This window comes from Abrus precatorius, unplaced genomic scaffold (genome assembly GCF_003935025.1).
Source record: "Abrus precatorius isolate BTA unplaced genomic scaffold, Abrus_2018 Scaffold5, whole genome shotgun sequence".
NCBI classification, from domain to species: domain Eukaryota; kingdom Viridiplantae; phylum Streptophyta; class Magnoliopsida; order Fabales; family Fabaceae; genus Abrus; species Abrus precatorius.
Genome location: NW_020874395.1, coordinates 2,392,361 through 2,413,259, shown reverse-complemented (window position 1 = coordinate 2,413,259; position 20,899 = coordinate 2,392,361). Strand labels below are relative to the sequence as shown.

The 20,899-nt window shown below is 29.4% G+C and overlaps 3 protein-coding genes and 1 non-coding gene across 4 annotated transcripts; 2 read left to right on the top strand and 2 right to left on the bottom strand.

Moving 5' to 3' along the window:
* Positions 1-491: 491 nt before the first annotated feature.
* TRNAM-CAU lies at positions 492-563 on the bottom strand. Its single transcript has one exon. It is a non-coding gene; the product is annotated as a tRNA-Met (tRNA).
* A 1,505-nt stretch (positions 564-2,068) lies between these two features.
* Positions 2,069-4,316, bottom strand: LOC113867929. The gene is made up of 2 exons (XM_027503439.1): positions 3,655-4,316; positions 2,069-2,834 (listed from the first exon to the last, which is right to left on the bottom strand). Exons 1-2 carry the CDS (start codon positions 4,171-4,173, stop codon positions 2,391-2,393), a joined length of 963 nt encoding a protein of 320 aa, XP_027359240.1. The 5' UTR covers positions 4,174-4,316; the 3' UTR covers positions 2,069-2,390.
* A 6,813-nt stretch (positions 4,317-11,129) lies between these two features.
* LOC113867639 (lamin-like protein) lies at positions 11,130-12,923 on the top strand. The gene is made up of 2 exons (XM_027503045.1): positions 11,130-11,313; positions 12,580-12,923. Exons 1-2 carry the CDS (start codon positions 11,130-11,132, stop codon positions 12,921-12,923), a joined length of 528 nt encoding a protein of 175 aa, XP_027358846.1.
* Positions 12,924-14,979: 2,056 nt separating this feature from the next.
* LOC113867500 lies at positions 14,980-18,732 on the top strand. The gene is made up of 7 exons (XM_027502866.1): positions 14,980-15,208; positions 15,292-15,386; positions 15,766-15,883; positions 16,014-16,132; positions 16,857-17,037; positions 17,234-17,377; positions 18,108-18,732. Exons 1-7 carry the CDS (start codon positions 14,993-14,995, stop codon positions 18,396-18,398), a joined length of 1,164 nt encoding a protein of 387 aa, XP_027358667.1. The 5' UTR covers positions 14,980-14,992; the 3' UTR covers positions 18,399-18,732.
* The last annotated feature ends 2,167 nt before the right edge of the window (positions 18,733-20,899 follow it).

Here is a 20,899-nt window from a genome sequence, read left to right as displayed (position 1 = left end):
TTTCCATTAATTTTTCTGTTTCTTAATCCCGAGGGCCCTTTTTTTGTGTTTTGTTTTTAATATTTTAATAGCTTGTATTTGACTTTGTTTCAATTTCTAAAAAATTCTATTTAGGACTCTAAATCATCGCTGGAAGAGATACCGTAATGGGCGTTCGTGTATAAAAACACACAGGAACTTATATTATATTCTAAAAGTATAGGAATTTATGAATTAATTAAGCATCTGAATTATATTTTGTAATGAAATATGTTTCGGTTTATTAAACATAACGTTGCAGCTAGTATTAATGTCACAAATTGTATCATAATCTATGTCTATTACCGATTTATAATTGAATTGATCACTGTTGGTTTTTGTCGAGAAGGAAATTTGCACCGGAAGTTGACGTGTTAGGGTTTGGGCATCATATAATTTGGGCCTGTTTTAATTATTCATTTCATGTGGCCCATAGAACAATATGGAAATCAACTGGGAAAAAACTACAAATTTATCAGAGACTGGTTTCGATCCAGTGACCTGTGGGTTATGGGCCCACCACGCTTCCGCTGCGCCACTCTGATGGTTTGACTAATGTCTTTAGAAATTCTTTAAAATAATTCAAAAACGCTTTTTTTTTTTTTTTCACTTTAATAAAATGAGAAGCCTTGTGATGAATATAATTGGAACAATATATATTTGTAATTTGCGAGAGGCCTCTGCTACTCTGGACGGAATGAGGCAACCGGGGTTGGAGCACCTATTTTAACTTCATGGGCTAAATGGCAAGCATTCCTAGATATATTATTCTCACAACAAATTCTTACCATAGTATATCTCAATTTCTTTCAATTATATGACCCATGTTATCTTACGCTTCTTTCCTCCCTTTTCATCTCTTATTTGTAAAAGAAATTGTACAAAGTTAATGAGGCAACATGGTTCAGTAAGCCCACTCGCTCTCTTTTCACCTCCCTTTCTGGCATGTTTAAAAGCTCATCTCAACTTCTAGTTAAGATACGCTTCTTCTCTCTCTATTTGTCAGCAGCAACGGTTACTGCTATGGTGGCCTGAAGCTATAATTGTCGTGTTGAAAACCCATCATCTCCACCTGTAGCTACTCCAATAAAAGATGGAGCAGCAACTCTCCTCGAGACTAAATTTTTTGGTCTCCGACATTGGCGCTGCATGTGATGCATTCATTCATATGGTAACTGGGAATTACATTTCAGACGACATCCTGAATCAATCTCAAAAAGATCACCTTTCACGAAGGCAATTGTTGCATTCTTGGTGACAGTCGTTGACCTCAAAATAAATGGGTTATGGAAGATGATTCACGACAGAAAGTGCCTAGTGTTTGATTATTCTTGTCTATATATTTATTAGTTTAGTCACAGTCAATTGTTGCTTTCTTGGGGATGTAGTTGTTATTTGTTAACCCCAAAAATGGATCATGTGCCATGTTTCATTCATGTTAGGCAGTGCCAATTGTTATTATTTTAAATATTGATTCAACAGAATAACTAGAGAGAACGATGGCTCGTGTTAAATGTTATTTTCACGGTTCAACTGGTTTAGCTGGTAGTCAAAGAGAATGAACTCATAATACATAATAAAATAAATAAGATAAATGAAGGCCTAAAGTGATTCCTAAAGATTTAAAAGTACTTCACGATGTGGCTAAATGAAGCCCAGTTGTATTGCAGCAGAACTGTCAACTCATAAAAGTGGGTTTTGAACTTCTGATGTACTTGGAAGTTAACTCCAAGCAAATTATTACAGATGAGATTCAAAAAATACTTATCTATCTTTCCAGAAGATTCAGTTTTTTTTCAAAGAAATTTCAACAACACTTTACAAATCTTTCTACACACTACTATAGAATTGGGGCAAAATAAATAAGGAATGAAAACCATTAGGACTCGCATCAATTAATGAACCCCACATGAAGTACACCAAATAAAAAGAATGTTAGTGTCACTAGTGTTTCTCTTTTACCTTTACTACAGATTGACCTGTATATGCAAAGATCTAACCTTACTAATTGCTCCAAAATCTAAATTACTCTAGATAGCAGTTTGTTTCAATTTCGCATTATCATTCTGACTTGAAAAAAACAACACTTCAATAACCTAATTGCTTCTTTACCTTCATCTGTCTTGCACATCAGGGTAACTAAGACAACTTTGTAGCCTTATATCTGTCACATTACTCAACTATATCATTATCATACATATTAGATGCAATGACAACGTCCTTACCATACATACAAGAAACTATCATGATATTCTAGTAAAAATCTTATCCCAGCAGTAGTTATAAACATCAATCAAGATGACATTTTCTCAACTGAATTTCTAAGCTTATAAAAAAAAGAACTTACCACATGACTAGAAGACTGTTGGGGTTTAACCAGAACCAGGGTCAAGAACAGGAAGCCTGCAATGCAAGCTGATTGATTTATCAGTCTGGCGAGACCCCGGAATGAAGAACTGAAATATCACAGTCAGGCAACTGCCCTGCGGAGGAATCCCATAGAAAGCACAATCTGGTTTGGCCAAGTGACACTGGAGGCTCTTGGCAAAATGCTTCACACTAACCTGCACAGATTGCGCATCCCCTCTCGAAATGGACCTTGAGGATCGCGTCTGAGCACTGAGATTTTGATCTTCAGCAGGAGCATTTGCTCGATCTCCAATCACCAACAGGTTCCTAAATTCAGCACCCAGGCTGATCAGTGTGGTTGAAACCTGCACACTCAAATCCCCATACTTATTTATGAACACATTCACCACATCGCCCACCTGCTTCATCCGATCGACAAAATTTAGCAATTGGTTCAAATCAGGCACCTGCATTGGAAGCGAACATTATAGAGTGAAAAAGGTCAAGTTTCCATACTCTCAGTTATGCTCTTTATACAACAGAACATATCCGAAAGTAACTGACTGTAATAACATGAACAAACTAGTAAGTAATTGCTGAATCAACATAATTGAATTCTATTACTCTAACAATCTTAATCAAACCCAAAAATAACTGAATAGGTAAAATAACTCCCCCAGTTAATTTCTAACTAAATTGGAACAGTTACAGGGAAATAGTAAGGATAGATTTTTATAAATTTTTCATATTAGACAGGACTAAATTTTCTCATTTAATTTTAGTTTCCTTTAAAATTAAGAAAGTTAGATGTAGACAAACTTTTAAACTAATTGGATAAAATTAACATTAATTCATTAGTTTTATTTGGCCAATTTAGAGTGATACATTAGTCCCTAAAATTATGAGTATAAGCAAATTTAGCATTTAAAATTACAAACGCATCATTCTAGTCACTGAAATTTTTAAATGACAGTCTTTCTAGCTAGTTTCAAAAGTTACAAAACGACAATGATTTTAATCCTAAAAATTATAATAATAACTACTAAAACGACTTATATTTAATAATTTTAGTAACTAAATTAATATTTTTACAATTTTCAAAACTAAACTCACTAATGCTTAGAATTTCAGAAAACTAATTTAATATATTATTCATCATCCTAAATATATAATAGTAAATTCCTTATTTCTCCTTCCTTTTCTCTCTTTTTTCTCCTTTTACCTAAATTCAATTCCCTCTCCTCTTTTCTCTTCCTCTAAAGTCAAACAGTATAATCAGGGAAGTACCTGAACGAGTGTTTGAGGAAGATCTTGAGCCATATCAAGAGCACTTTGAAGCTCGAGAACCTGAGCTCGCGACAACGGCTTAGAGATAGGGATATCTTGAATAACAGCGGATTTATATCCACGCGTTTCGAAGGTCAGAAATGGCATTGGCTGCGTGCAATTAGGTGGAAGCTTTTTGACGAGCTTAATCTGTAGTTTGTTGGGAGACGAAGCGGCAGCGGCGTATTCGGAGGAGACGGCGACGGCGCTACGGAGTGCGCGGAGGAGGAGGGAGAGGTCGATGGCGAAGGCGATACGGTCGTCGTTTTGGCTTGAGATGCGGTAGTCGCTGAAGAGCACTTGCTTGCGGAACTGCGCGATGGATTGAATGCCATCGCCGTTGAGAAGATTGTGAAGGAAGATTGCGTGGTCCTTTGTGAGATAAAGGTGACACACTTTTCCCGTTTTCTCGAGCGCTGGGATGAACCTCTTCTCCAATAGGTTCACTCCGTTGTCCGTTACCAATGCCTTGAACTTCATCGCTCAGAGGAATTGATGTTTCTGATTCGTTTGATGAGAGAGAGAGAGAGAGAGATTTTGCCTCTTTCTTTGCCTCCTGTTAGAGGGAAACTCAAATCATTTGCTGATTTTCTTGTTCCGTTTCCCTCCTCTTTCCGTTGCATAGACTTCATTGGACAAAAGCAAATATATATATATATATATATATATATTCATTTTTATGCTAATTGTATGTTAAATTTTAAATAAATTATATATTAGTAAATATTTAATTTTATAAATAATATTTATTTATATTTTAAAATATTTTTTATATTAAAATATAGTTGTTTAATGAATTAATAATTATTTTTCATTTAAAAAATTTAATTACAAATTAGATATCATGAATAATATGTGGAGTATGTTGTGATCTATCGGTAGTACCAAGACTAAAAAAATATATAGAGAGCATAATTAAATTTTTTAAATATAAAAGATTTAAAGTATTTAAATGAAAATTTGAGAAAAAATTAAGTAATTTAGAAAAATTTTGGTTAAAAAATTAATTTTTTTTATGAATCTTAAATTAGAAATGTTAAATTTTGTATGTATACTTAAAAAAAAAAAGAATTAACATTTTTATACATATATTTTTAAATTAAATTATCTAAGAAAATGATATGATTCATCTCTAATAATAGGAGTTGAATTGTGAAGTTTTGTATTTATTTAAGTGAATTTTAAGAGAATATGAAACTTACAAAAAAATTAAGTGATGTGATAAGAGTTAAATTGTTAAGTTTTGTATTTGCATAAGCGAATACTAAAAAAATATGAAAATTAAACAAAAAATTTAATTAAAATTCACTTAAGCAAATAAATAGATTACTTTGTTAGAATAAAAAATTATTTATTCTAAAAATGTGTGTTTTTTGGGTTGAAAATAAATAATCCATAAGTCATTGAATGGAGAGAACATAAGAGCACATTTGAATCATTGTGATCAAATCAAGCTCCTCACCCATGGAGTTTTCTAACACATGCATCAATTATTCTCTATGAAGCACTGACTCTGGACATCAGACACAATACGACGTGACATGGATACTGGAACACGGCTAATGTCTAAAATATAAAACATTGTGACATCGCTTATATATAAATATATAAAAAAATTAAATATAATTATCATGAAAAATTTATATTGAAATACAATAAAAATCAGAAAAATGAAGCAGCGGAACATGAATATAAACTTGGGAACAGAAATAGAAAAAGAAAAGAAAATAGAAACAGAAATACTGCATAGAAATAAAAAAAAAATAAACAAAGATGAATAAAAAAAAAACTTTATTAGTAAAAACGACAAAAATTAATATTGTTTGGAGAAAAAATGATGAGGAGTGATGAAAAAACTTAAACGGCAAGTCGAGGATAAGAAGAATGTGCAAAGAAACCCAACACAAAAAATAGAAAGCAAACATGTAGAAGAAGGAATAAGAAGAAAGGAGAGAGTTTTAAAGATTTTTTAACATTTTTAACTTTTAACTTTTTTTTTATTTTGAATTTTTTTTGAAGCGAGCTACTCTGAAACCATGTCTTCCATCCGCAACTATGTCTGTGCCGTATCTGCACGATGTCGCAGTCAAAAAAAGTATTTTAATTTTTAGACACTTGTAAAAAAGTGTCAAAGACGTGTTCGAAAGTGTCCAGGAGTGTCGGTATCGTATCCGTGTCTGACACCCCGACTCTTCTTCCTCTTGCATAGTAGGTGCTTCACAGATTAGGTGGATTCTAATATCCTCCCTTCTTTTGTAAAAAGTGTATTTTTTTGGAAAGCATAACTTTTGCATAAGTGATTAATAATTGAAAGTGAGCCGTTAATTGTTGCATTTTAAAATTAGATGGCTAAGATTAAATATTGAAAAGGTAAACAAATGTGGATATGAATGAATAGTGAGCAGAATGAAGAGGGTTAATAACGTAAATGTGACAAGTTGTGTACATAAAATTTGATTAACATGATACGCCCTATACAGCCGATGTAGATATGGTTAACACGACACAGTAAGGAAGTAATTGTCAATAAGAGACATGACAACAGACATATAAATAGAACAGTTAGATAGCAGGAAGAAAAGAGACAATGGACATTAGAATAAAAATACGTGGCCTGCTTGAACTGATAGCTATTGCGAATCAAGTTTGAGAAAAGATAGTGCCTTGTTCACTCAGAGTTCTTTCTGAAACAAATGAGAATGGAAAGAAGCAAAAACCGCACCAATCAGAGCTTCTTCACCAAGACGTGTGAATAGCGCTTTGAGTAGCCTATATGAAGTAGCGAAATCGGTCTTACTTATAATCGGGAATCAGAACAGGCAACTATGAGACAACTTTCCCATTGTCCAGAGCAAGTTATTGCGTACCTGAGAATGATTTAAACACAGCGGGAGTAGACGGAAAAATCTATAAGGAAGCCATTGAAATATGGGTAAAGTAGAAGGTGGTTGGATAATGACATCTGTTATGCCATTATTTCAAATTTGAAAATGGGTTGTCACTTCTACATCGGTTGAATTGGATGACCGATGCAATATTCCTTATCTATATGGGTTTTGTCATATAACAGATGTAAAAAGTGACACATCAAGCCAACACAAGTGTTGTGACTTCTACATCGGTTGAATTGGATGATCGATGCAATATTCCTTCTATATGGGTTCTGTCATATAACAGATGTAAAAAGTGGCCACATCAGCCAACACAAATGGTTGCCTGATGACATCAGACTTGCCAGAACACCGATGCAAAAGGAGTCCTTCACGTATATCTACATGGGTTCTCTCATATAACTGATGCAAATACAGTCCATCAATATAATCTAAAACGTAGTTACCACAAAACTGATGCAAATTGATTACGATCGTCACCTAATGATATTAGTTTTATAACAACAGATGCAAATCTCACTCCTATTTCTTTCACGTATATATTCTACCCTTTCATTTTCACAACAAAAATGGTAAACAGATTCTTTATATCACACTAATAAATATCGATTTTTCTATATGTGGGTTATTGCACAAACTGATGTTCATGTTTAACTTTCTGTAATATTGCCTACAATTTCAAATTGGATTATTTTATAACTTCCATCATTCCATCTACAATCTGTCTCTTAAAGGTTGATATAGCAGAGAATGTGTCTGCGTTTCACCACAAACACCATCAAATATTATATATGTCTTTCACAGATGAAGGATAAAAGTGTAACTATAATAAAACATATCACTGTTAAATGTAAGCCTGAAGAGATAATTCTGATACAGTTTCACGTTTACCAGAAAATCAAATGGTACATAATGCGACCTAGTTCCACCCCAGTTCCATAATTATGTTGCGATGCGAAAAATTAAAATAACAACATGAGCAAGAAGAAGAAGACGTACAAAACAAGAAGAAAGAATAAAAGTATAAAATTACCAATGTATCCTTTCAGAAATCTAACTTGAATAATCGGTATCTTGTAATTCATTCTTAACCATTCGATTAAAATCAACGGTCCATAATACATTATAACTTTTGCAAAAGATTTCTTTTCTTTACTTTTTACAAAAGAGGGAGGATATTAGAAGCCGCCCATAGATTATTCTTCTTTCAAAATCTTGATGCACACTCTTTCATTCTCTATAAGCAAAGTACATACCCACTATTATCCCTTTGTGAGAAGATTGGAAAGGATCTGCGATAGTCGCATGCATATGACAAAGGAGCACTTCTCATAAAAGTCACTTGTGATTATCAACTTAATTTGGAAATTTTGGGTGATTGTCAATTTGTGCGAAAAATAAATAATATATTCTAACACAAACTACTCTTTCTATATCAAAGTCAAGACAAATGAATTGTTACAAATACATCTTGGTACCTTTAACACATAACAACTTTATGCATAGCCTTGTAATGACACTAATGCACACTTACATTCAACAACCAATAACAAATATATTAAACAACAACTTATTCAAACCTATATAAAAAGGAATTTTCTTGTTAACTTGAGCGTCACAATGTTTCTTGAACAAACACCCGCCATTGGAGCACCTACGAGAGCATCAAATACTTTCAATCACCTTAAACAATTGTCCATACCAGAGGAGCTTCCACTTCGGCCATCCCGTATAGAACACATATATTAGATATTTTTTATACACACTACGTATAAGTTTGAAAGACTTATACTAAATCTTAAATATACAAATCAAATAATCAAACTATTAAAAATTTATCTTGTTTAACTAAAATAATAAAATACAAGTGCGTATTAATTACTAATGTAAATAAATCATTAATTATCATATATAGTAAAAAATATTTTTTTAAAGAAGTGTTAATATTTTAAAAATATATTCAAACTAAATACAATATTAGAATATTCTCATAAATTATTTTATAGCATTTTAAATTTTTTTTTAACATATATCAAATGCAATTTTAACATTTTAAAAAATTTAGTTCCCTGAAAAAAATGATTTTGGAAACTAAAAATGTTTTCATACATTAAACACATCCTAAAGTAATTGAAGAGTAACATGAGATTTTTTAACAAAATAAAAATGTTATTTTACAATAGAAATAAAAGAAAGTGCAATAAAACGAGACTCAAATAAATAAGTTAAATATATATATATATATATATATATATATTTACATTATTTATAAAAAAATTAAATCTTATATTTCTTTAGTCCCATGAAAAGTTATAAGAATATATAAAATATAAATATATAATAATATTTCTAAATTTTTTTTTCTCTCTCTCCCTCTTCAAGGACAGTTAATTTATTTTCTCGCTTTACTACTTTGAAACTTTTGGTAGTTGTTTGTTTTAAGTTGTTGAATTAATTATATTTTTAATACATTTAGCTGCTCAAAATTTACAAAGTAATCAAGTTTTTTGAAATTGAGAAAAACTAGTTTCTATATATATATATATATATATATATATATATTTATTTATATATTTAAAATTCTCAAATTTTATTTTGTATTAAAACTTACTCATATAGGATAAATAAATGGTTTCATGCTATAATAATATTTAAAATTTTGTGATAATTTTATATTAAAAATTAATTATAATACACCAATACTAAGAATTTTCTTTGACATTATCTTCTTATCATAAATTTTTATCTAATTATAAATTGTTAATTTTTATAATAGTTACTTCAAAAATTGTAAAACGATTGCTAAATAATCATTAATTTAATTTTTTTTATAATAATAGTTCCCTAAAATTAAACTTAAAAAATTAATTTTACTATATTAATAAATTGATAATTTTTAAACCATCATTTAATTATTGATTATTATATCATTAAAATTTATTAACTTTAATTTTTTAATAATCCTTATAAAAGTCATCTCTACTATTCTACATTGACTTCTAATTGAATTATTCCTTTTTATAGTTATCATTAATTTTTTCTAATTAAAATAAGTAAATTTTTATTTTAAATTTACCAATTATTAATTTTTCATATTTTTATTTATTACAATATTTATATTAATAAATTATTCACCCATTATTATATAGGTAAAGATATTCATTCATTTAATGTATGAGTCAATAATTTGACCATTTATTATTATAAGTATTTTTGAAATATAGTGTAAATTTATGTTATATAACTACTATTTATTAGTATTGATAAATTTCTTATATTAAAAAAGAGAAATTACAATGTTAAAATTTACATTAACATTATATCAAAATTTAACTCCATAAAAATAAATGAAAGATAAAGTTAATTATATATAATATTACATTTTAAATTCTAAAAAGTGTGTTCTTTCCTTGGCTTACGAAAATTCATTTATTTTAATTTATTTATTTTATAAAAAACATTAAAAAAAACTTTCTCTTGTCTTATTTATAAAAAAATAGATAACTAATTTATGAAGAGCAATAAAAAGTAGTTTTAATCATAAATTTATATTATATTTCAAAAACTTCATAACATTAAATAATCAAATTATAACTTTATATATATATATATATATATATACATATATATATATATATATATATATATATATATATTAAACAAGATAAATGTTAATAGTACACTAATTAATACACTTTTAGTTATTAGTAAAATTTTATCAAAGACTACAAAAATCATATAGGTCCTACTTTTTTCAGTCATAATTTAATGTTCCTCTTTTATACTTTTAAAAATTTTAATATATTTTGACTAATAATTAAAAGTATATTAAAAATAATATATTAAAATCTATATTTCTAATATTTTTTATTAAATCAATAAGATAATGGGTAAGTGCCTTATCGATCAATACAAATCTCACAATAAATAAAGATATACAAAAAAAATATAATAATTAATACATTTAAAAATAAATTTTTATTTTTTTATAATTTGTATAAGAGATATTTTAGTTAACTTTTTTATAAATAAAATTAAAAAAAATATTATTTTACATAATCATAAACTAAGTATATTTAAAATTTTTAGTGGTAAAATTTGCAATGCGTAGTCTTCATTTGTAAAATTTCTTGGACTGCTCGCATTGAAACGCTCACAAATGAACAACAGTGATGAATTTACGTGTAGGAATTTTCAGTTATTTACTTGCAGTATTAAAGACAAACTGAATTAACTGACGGAGGGACAAAATATTCAACACTCATACCAATTAGCGTGGGATTCTATTGTCATAATATCGCAAGATTAGCGTGTTGCTGCTACATAACACCTTTACGCATAGCTGTCACCGAGTTTCTTACACTAAGCCCTTTTACACTCTTTAAAGCGCCATTACGAGGCACCACTTTTCTAGTGCTTCATCTATTTCCATTTTCATGCCCCCCACTATTTAAGTCACACATTGCTCCTAAAGACAGCTATAGCTGTAGTCAATTGGCGACTGAGTAATCTATTTATCTATCTATCTGCGTTTGTTTGTAGGTGATGGAAAATTTCAGAGTTGTTCAGATGATGGTGGTGGTGACAAGTGTAATGGTGATGGTGTCATTGGTGGCCTCAGGAGATCCAATTCAGCTTCATAGGGTGGGAGGCTCCAAAGGTTGGAGGCAGGATGTGAACTATACTGAATGGTCTGCTCAAGAACATGTCATTGTTTGTGATTGGCTCAGTAAGTATATATACTCTTTCATAACTTTAATTACAATTGGATCTTGTGTGATTAAAATGTAAGATATGTTCTAATAAGTGGTCTTCCAGATGATATTGGATTTTTCAAAAGCAGTTTGATACAAGAGAATATAAAAGAGTAATTTAAAAACCATTGGATAGTTAGCTTATTAAGGATATCAAAACTCCTTTCTTCACCAACTAATGGTTGTATGTTAATGAGTTATAGCTATGAACACATTGTTAGCTCCTTAATTTGCAGGATTTATTTGGTGCAATTTGAGGACAATTTTCGATCTTACATTCATGTATAAACACGGTTAAAGTGAAAGTAAATCTTTGTTTATTTTAATACTATTAGTTGTACACACACACACATATATATATATATATATATATATATATATATATAATTTATTTTTTTTTGACGTTTCATTTTTATTGTTTTCATTCTCATAACAACAAAAAGTATATTCATTCCTTTTATGTACACATGTGACACTATTAACTTTGTTTTACATTCCTGTGTAAAATTCCCATTGATAATGTTGCCAAAGATTTTATTACAATCAGGAACTTTACTTAGTTAGGTTGGAGTGTTGAACAAGGAAGGATGCTACTCATTTATTGAAGGGAGAAGAAAAAGAAAATATAGGGTACCCTTTTCATTTTTTTGTTAAATTCAGAAACATTGTTAATTAATTAAGTGGTTATGTAATTCTTGATCCGGAAACAGAAGATAAGAATCAGATAAGGTTAGCTGGAATTTACTTTTCATTTCAATGAAACAGATTAACCCCTAGCTAACACTGTTGAAAGTATAGTCATATAGTAAAAAGAAAAAGTTAAAGGCACACAGTCAATAGAAGCACAAGATCACAACAGAAAAGAAAAAGATAAAAGAGTGAGAATGAATGCTTTAACTTTTAAAACAAGAGACCTGCACGAATCACACATTGAACAAACACCACCCTCAATTCGGAGATAAAATCCAAAACGCAAATAGAAGCTTCATAGAAGGTATTTTAATTAAATTCATATTTACTCATGAATAAAATAGAATTCTCCTTGATTCCACCTTTTTCACTATTGAAATTTAAACGTACCGTTTTAATCTTATTCTGTTCTATTCTAGCTTAAAAATATATCAAACATTAAATAAAACTTATATGTTATCTTCTTATTTTAACATGTTTATCAAACATTATCTTATTCCATTTTCTTTTTACATGCTGATACTTAATAAACTTTTATTGATTTGATGTAGTGTTCGTGTTTGACAAACGATACTTCAACGTTCTGGAAGTGAACAAGACAAGCTACGAGAATTGCATAGACAGGGACTTCATAAAAAACGTGACACGAGGTGGTCGTGATGTGGTGCAATTGACAGATCCAAAGACATATTACTATATCTCTGGTGGAGGGTACTGTTTTCATGGAATGAAAGTTGCTGTGAACGTTGAAGAATACCAAGAACCTGTGCCAGCAAATGCACCATCACCATCTAAGATTGTGTCTGCTTCTATTTTGCCCTCAGTGTACACTTGCATTTGGATCATTGTTGCTAATGTGCTTTATGTGAATTTGGTTTCAATGGGCATTTTGTAAGAGAAGCATGGTCTAAGGGTGTTAACTATTAATGCCTTGTTTGGGTTTAAAATTAAAGTTAAAATGGTTTATATATTTGTTGGTTACTTTGTTAACATGTTACTTAAGCTAGCCCATAACATGTGGTTGATTGGTTTTAGTGAAGTCTAAGATTTGAGAGAAGATTATGCATGAGCATTGTTTGGTGGTACATAGTGATGAATCAACTTCGGTTGCATGTTATTGTAATCAAATATTAAGTTGTATTATTGCTTAATGGTTTCTTTTACTTTATTATTTTAATCTCTAAAAATTAATATTGCATGCAATCATATATATTTTAGAGAAATGTCTTTTATATCATTTTGAAAACACCTCAAAGCTTCTTCTTTATGTTGGGATAATTTTTGAAATGTAGATTTTAAATAAGATAAAAAATAAGTGAAAAATAAACAAATTATGTATAATATTGCATACCATATTAATTTTTAATAGTTTAAATAAGGGAAAAAACCTCAAAGCTGCTTCTTCATGACCACAAAATTTCTTTTAACGAAAAAAAAAAAATATGTAAGATCCTCCAAGTGATACGCTTATGAATTATTATTGGTAAGCAAATCAATAAAAAATTATTGGTGTCTTATCTTAATACAATAAGAATAACGCTTGTAATAAAGTGGGATGATAATTTTCTCCAGAAGATATTATATTAGGAATAATACAAAAATATGAATGTGTAGATGTATTTTTTGAATGTTTAATTGAAATACAACCTTAAAATTGTCCAAAAGAATCTATATAACAAAATCTTATTTTCTACTCACTCTCTACAATAAATTAGATATCTTTTAGTGATGTTTTTTTTAACAGTTTTACCTGCTACATATTATTTGTGAGTTGAGAAAATTATGAAACTTACTTTAGTTGTTAAAATATGTTAAAGTAGGTTTATTTATTTTTCTTTTTACAATTATAAAGTGACACAACTAAAAAATTTACTTAAAACATGAATATCTGAAAAAATTGGATTTTTGAATTTTTTAGAGGTTTTAAATTAATAAATGCTAAATAGACTTCCTTTCTTAGCAATTTTTTTTATTGAGTTTATGAAATTTTTTGAGTTTTATTTGAGAGTTACTAAACAAAGAGAAAAAAAATGAGAAGACTTGTTTGAAATAATCTTTGTTTAAAATTTTTTAAATGAGTAAAGAAGATTTTATAAAATGACCTAAAACTCTCTTAAAGTTTATATTTTTAATTTTTTATTTAGAGGATTTTTGGTTAATTCTCCTTTTTCTCTCCTCTTTTTTTTTTTTAACCTTTCTTTTTGTCTTTCTTCAAATTTCTAAACAAAAGCTTAGAGGTCTTAATCAAATAAATGCTAAATAAATTCTTTTTTTTATAATTTTATTTATCTTTTTGCTAAGAATTTTTTTTAACCGTTACTTACTTTAATTGTCAAAAAATCTTGTTATTTTTTGAAATGATTACTTTATTTTTAATCTATCTAAATTTCAGATAAATCACTTAATAAATAAGAACTAGAATATAGAATTAGATTATAGTAGTACTTTACAAACAAAATGTAATCAATAAAATAAATATCATTAATAATAATATTACAACAAAATTAAGATAAGAAAATTTTTAAATATATAACATGCTCAATATTTTTTTATCTTATTTAACTGATGTAAAGTGTAACATTGGCCTTTAAAAAAGTGTTATATTACATATTGTAAAATAAAGAACAACTAAAATAATCTAAGGTGAAATTTATGTAAGTTAATAACACATTTTTTAATATATATTTTTAATTATTAATTTAAATTAATTGAAAATTATAAAAAATAAAAAATATTAATTTAAAATTAAAAAATAATTTTTATAATTTTTAATAATTTTTATTAATAATTAAAAAATATTAAAAAGTATATTGCTGGGATTTCTCCAATCTTAAAATAGGAAGAAGTGGAGCCAAAGTAGAAGCCCGACCCGAATTTGGGCCGAGGAGATGATAGTTACAGAGAGAGAGAGAGAGAGAGAGGATAAGATAAATGGGTTGAGGTGGCACTGAGAAACAAACTACAATGGCTTCAATTCAGTGTTCAGTTTCAGTTTCTTCCCTCCCAAACCCCAACCCCAACCCCAAACGCTTCTTTTCAGTTAACCCATTAAACCATAACCCCATTGCTATATTCAGAAGCAGAGCCTCGTCTTCATCAGTGGAAGATGCTGCTATGAGCATTGACAACCTTCACCGTTTCATCCACCTCAACTCCGGAAAGTGGAACGGCTCTTTCTATGTACCCATTCCCACCCTTATGACAATCTTTCCTTTTTTCTTTTTTATTATTTTTTGTTAATTCATTTTCTCTTTGTTTTCTAGCAATTCGATTCGTGTGGAAACATGCTGCAACAACTTAGTACCAAGCTCTCCGCCACCTCTTATGGCGAAGATCAACTCATGAGTCTCATTCAAACGTAATCACACCTTTTCTCATCTAAATGCAACGCAGCTAGGAGAATTTTAAAACAACCAATTTCGTTTATTATTTTTAATTTATTTTTTTAAGAAATTATAAAGAAAAATAGTAAAAAAATAAAGGAATTCTTTAAACAAATGGCATTTTGGTATTTTTCTGGGTATATATATATATATATATAAGGAGAATGGGTTTTGAATTTACTACACTGTAACCCCATTATATTGAATCATTTGAATATGATAAATTTTTGTTCATTATTAACAAATTCAGATTGCTTAATAGGTTAACTGACATGTTAATCTTATCATACTTACTGTGGTTTTCAAATTTTTTTTTTTCAGAATTCTAAATTGTATAGCTGTTGCTTCTTGTAGGCTGTATATTAAACAACCTTCATCAAGTACTACAATTTCTGGTAATGACAATGATGCAGAATGGGCAGAGTACAAAATCAAAGAAACCAATATGTTTACCGTTGACAAATATCAACAAGTGAGAATTTTCTTCTAATGCTGGAACATTTTAGTGTGACTGTGTAAACCATCATTTAAAATAAGCTTGTTTGGTTCTTTCTTTGCGATCCCATTGCTTCTTTACAATATCTGTCACAATTAGTTTGCAGATCGGATTTTTCCCATCTGAGAGAGCATTTGCGCTGAGGTACCAAACAGCCGGCATGTTAGAAACAGTATTGAGGCAAGGGGTTCTTGGAGAAGATGACATTGGTGAAGAGTCACCAAGGTAAATGTTATTTTCCCTAGAAGAGATCAATTGGCACTGTTAGTGTTAGTTTGATTTCTATTAGGTGAAGTGTAACAATTGCTGTCCTATAAATATTTATTATGCATTACTAAATTAAATCAAGAATGCAGTTGATTGAGATAGGAATAGGATTTGCATAGCTGTTCATATTGCCATGGGATAGGGATAACTTGCTAACTACTTTTTATGAGAGCATTTTGGCTACATGCATGACATTAACAACTTCTCATGTAATGAGTTGAATAATACATGATGCAAACTGCAGTGCTTCGGCCTGCCAGTTTAAGTCTTGTTCGGCTGTCATTTTGATTAATCTGGCATGTCCAGTAACACCAATGCCAGCAACAACGGGTTCTTATTTGACTAGGTTGTCCTGCACATTGATTAATCAATGACATCTATTAAAAACCAAAAATTTAGTAAAAGCATTTAGGGGAAGATCTTTTTTATTGGTATCTTTGTCCCAAAGTTTTCTTTAGTTTTCAATTTTCCTCTTGCCCTTTTAACCTGTAACAGACTGAAGGGCAAATATTGCAACCTGTTTGCTACCATAAATTAATTAATAGTGAGAACCTCTTCCTGTTTGAATTAAAGGGTGTATTGTTGAGCGATTTGGCATGTGAGCAATAGCATAATAAAAAGGCATCTCATATATACACATTATATCTTATACCTTGGAATCTTTACACTTCCATATGTGCAGAAATCTTAAGCTTCCCTCTCGTCGACCTTCTGTTGTATGTGAGAATTGCCTGTACTCCTTGCAGAGAGACATGCGAGTAAGAGCCTTTCACATTTTGGAGCCAAAAGGCACGGTAGATATGCTTATCCTCTTTCTAGAGGAAAGAAATGATGGGTCTCCTCCTCTGCTTGACAGTTCTAGGGTGAGCTTAACTGAGATAAGTGCAGCTTTTTTCTTTGTGTGTATATGTACAGCATTGCCTACCCCAAAACACAAACTAGAACAAATTTATTTACAAAGGAGCTTTTGCTTTAAAAGTTCTACCAAATTTTGACAGCAGCATGTTTTTAGTTTCTCATGACCTTTTCCCTTTTGCATTCATTTTGATTTCATGGCAGGACGTAAAGGATAGGATTATACCCTTTCTCGGTAAATGGAAAGGTCATTCCATTACAAAACGAAGTGGTGTATATGGATCTACAATTGCTAAAGCTGATACAGTTGTGTTACATGAGATGGATGACATTGGCCAACTTATTCAGGTATTTTACAACTTAATAACACGTCACATAGGCATAGTGAAATTGTAGCTTAATAGAATTCACAAAGCATTGAATTATGCTTTTAATTTGTGAAAAGAAATCAATATTTTGATGGTATGTTGCTTAGGGATGGATGGGGGTCAGCCCCTCCAATGTTTTCTCTTGTAAATTTTTATATATGGATTATAACTTTTTATAAAAGAATTATAATATTGTCATTTATTAGTATACTTTAGTATTTCAAAGTTTGTGTAAAATATTAATTTGATCCTTCCTTAATTATTTTCTAGATCCAGTCCTAATCACGGATGCTTTATTTGCACCTTGTTTACCTACATTTTCAGTTTGGAGTTCTTTTATTAAGTTTTTATTGCGCTCTCGCCTTGTTAATTGTTCTACTATATCGGACGTTCAGTGTCTTCTGTTTCTCAGCCCACTCTTTTGGGTTCTGTTATTGTATATGTGATTTGAGTAATGTTTGATAAAGGTGCTCTCTTTTATTTGTCTCAACAAAAGTCCTTTCCCCTTACCATCGTATTTTGTTGACAATAAAATGCTTTACAGTTAACACTATTTTCCTAACACTAGCTTTACAGTTAACACCACTTTGTTGACAATAAAATGCTTTTGGGTTCTGTTAGTGTATATTTGATTTGAGTAAAGTTTGATAAAGGTAATCACTTTCCTAACACTAGCAATTTTTGTTGTTGATGGTTCTATTGGATATCAGGATGTTACTTCAACATCTGATGGGGAAAATGTTACCACCAACGTGCATTGGACTGGCACAATATCAGACTATTTGGTTACATTTGATGGAGGTTATCAGATGATACTGTTGCCTGGTGGCATGTACATGGGATGTCCTTGTGATGTAGCAAAAAGTGTAGCAGAATCAAAATCGTTCCATTTAGAATTCTGTTGGTTGGAGACACCTGACAAGAGGCAAAGACTTGTTCGCACATATGATGTGCAAGGCTTGGCTGTCTCATCTACATATTTTTTAGAAACTAAATTGTGAATCCTCTTTTGTCCTTTTCCCCCACCTGAAATCGTTCGAGTTCTTATTGTGAAGATGCCCCATGTAATAAATACCCACTATTTATCTTTACATCCGTTGATTGAACATGATTGGTTAATATATTTATTGAGCCTTTGGTGGGAAATGTAGTTTAGGACTCGGGGAAATGCTTGTACCTGTAGCTTTCCTTGATTGTTATTCTGTAAACGGTCTAGTTGAAGAAAATCCAATCCAATGATAGACATCGTCATTCTCATAAAAAAGATAGAATATCATATATACGGGCGTTACTTAAAAAATACCCCTCCTTTGGAGGTTTTCACGGTGTTGCATGCAGAGGAAGTTCATGTAAAATAAATAAATAATAATGGGAGATTATTTAAGTATTCATCTTTTCATTTGTGGAAGTGTAAATTCAATTACGAATCACTGTAATCATATTAGATAAGGTTTTAGATATTCGTTACAAAGTCAATAATAAGTAACAATTAAACGATTTACTTGGTAGTGTAAATTTTATTTTAGATAATAAGAGGGTTAATAAAAGGTAATTTTTTGGTTTAACGTGATTCAAAAGTAACGATGACAATAGGTAAAGTATTCGATGGGCACCCGCAAAATTTACCCACAATGGGTAGGGTATTTACTTGCTATACGGGTACGGGTATAGGTGTGGGTAAAAATTTGTAAATTTTAATGGGGATGGGTGCGGGTATGGGTATCTAAGTACCCGCCCCCGCCCCATACCTGCATATATATATATATATATATATATATATATATATATATATATATATATATATATGCTTGAACTTTATTCTACAATTATGCATTAAATTTTTGTATTATTATATTACTTATGTGAAGTTATATAAGATTAATATAAAAATATATTTAATAATAAAGTAAACCAAAAAAATTATTTTGGTTTATATTTTTAATAGAAAAATTTATTTACTATTTTATATCATTTAATTAGGCTAACACAATTTAATTATTACATAGTTAATATAAGATTGACTTTTTTAAAAATATTATTTATATATGACACACATAAAATATTTTTTACACAAATATTTTTGTTAATAAAATCATATTGATGTTTAAATCATAAAGTGAATGATAAATAATAAATATATTATAAATATTTTATAAATTTTACAATCACCTATTATTACCGTAAATTTATTATTTATTAATAATATTTAAATTTTATTTTTATATTTTAATTTAAAATAATATTTTCTATGTAACATATGTATTACAAGCACAACTATAATCTATTGAATCTAAATAATATTATTCTTACTATTTATTCATATTCAAAGAAGTTTTTGAAAAGATATAAATATAAAAAATTATTGTTAATTTTTATTTGTTAATTTTTTTAAGATAAAAAAGTATAATTTTTTAATATATACGTATATTTCTTTATTATAAAATTTTATTGTAACTATTTATCTTTTATTCAAATTCTTTTTTTTTAAATTTATATACATTATAAATATTTAATTCACTAAAATAATTTTTCAAAAATTTATATTTTTGATAAAATACTTTCGTATAGTATATGAGTTAAAAAATACTAGTATTAATATATATATATATATTAATTATATTATATTATTTTAATTAAATCTATTATTTTTCGTATAATTTCAAATTTAAAAGTTAAAAAAAATATTTTATGTATCAACTTTCTGTTGTTGTTAGTATTGAACTTCTCTACTCTAACTCTATTCTCATTCTCAATGTCTGTCTCACTAAAATTTAATAATTATGAAATATTATTCATTAGAGTTAGTTGTTAATGCCGTCACAAGAGGTTACTAAGTGATCCCACACGAAGGGACAACCATTGTACAAATCTATTTCGTTGTCGTTCTGATATTACCAACAATCAAATCTCACACAAGATAGGATTATCACTGACAAATAACTTGTGTATTTAATTTTGCTTATTGTTTCTAAGAGTTTTAGTTTAGAAAACTATTATATTAAGATATATTTAACATTTATGATCTTTGAATATTTGTTTTTTATCTATATTTGTACCTTGTTCGGCAACTATATATTAAATTTTTGTATTATTATGCTACTTATGTGAAGTTATATAAACATATTTTTCTTTATAAATATTTTTTTCTCAAACAAGCGCGAGTAATGGGTACAAGACGGGTATGTGGGTACCCAGAGGGTACGGGTACAGGAATTAATGTTCATACCCACGCGGGTATGGGACCAGATACAGATATTTTTTTAAAACGCGGGTATGGGGATGGGTAATGTAGTACCCTACCTATACCCTACCCATTGCCATCCCTATTCAAAAAGAGGTGTGTAGTGTAGATCTTGAACTCAATGGCCATATTAAAAGGCACAATATAAAAATGTTAAGAGAAAATGCTTATTTAACCTTGGATTGTAAGTAAAAGGTAGGGGTGTATTAATTCTTTTAATAAAAAATAGAATCACAATCAGTGTTAGATTATTTAAGGAGA

Bases quoted from the DNA above. Each gene is read 5' to 3' on its own strand.
- LOC113867929 (XM_027503439.1), bottom strand. From the start codon at position 4,173: ATGAAGTTCAAGGCATTGGTAACGGACAACGGAGTGAACCTATTGGAG. The intron at 2,835-3,654 runs GTACTTCCCTGA...CTTCCAATGCAG, and splicing joins TTCCTCAAACACTCGTTCAG to GTGCCTGATTTGAACCAATT.
- LOC113867639 (XM_027503045.1), top strand. From the start codon at position 11,130: ATGGAAAATTTCAGAGTTGTTCAGATGATGGTGGTGGTGACAAGTGTA. The intron at 11,314-12,579 runs GTAAGTATATAT...GATTTGATGTAG, and splicing joins CATTGTTTGTGATTGGCTCA to TGTTCGTGTTTGACAAACGA.
- LOC113867500 (XM_027502866.1), top strand. From the start codon at position 14,993: ATGGCTTCAATTCAGTGTTCAGTTTCAGTTTCTTCCCTCCCAAACCCC. The intron at 15,387-15,765 runs GTAATCACACCT...TGCTTCTTGTAG, and splicing joins CTCATGAGTCTCATTCAAAC to GCTGTATATTAAACAACCTT. The intron at 17,378-18,107 runs GTATTTTACAAC...ATTGGATATCAG, and splicing joins ACATTGGCCAACTTATTCAG to GATGTTACTTCAACATCTGA.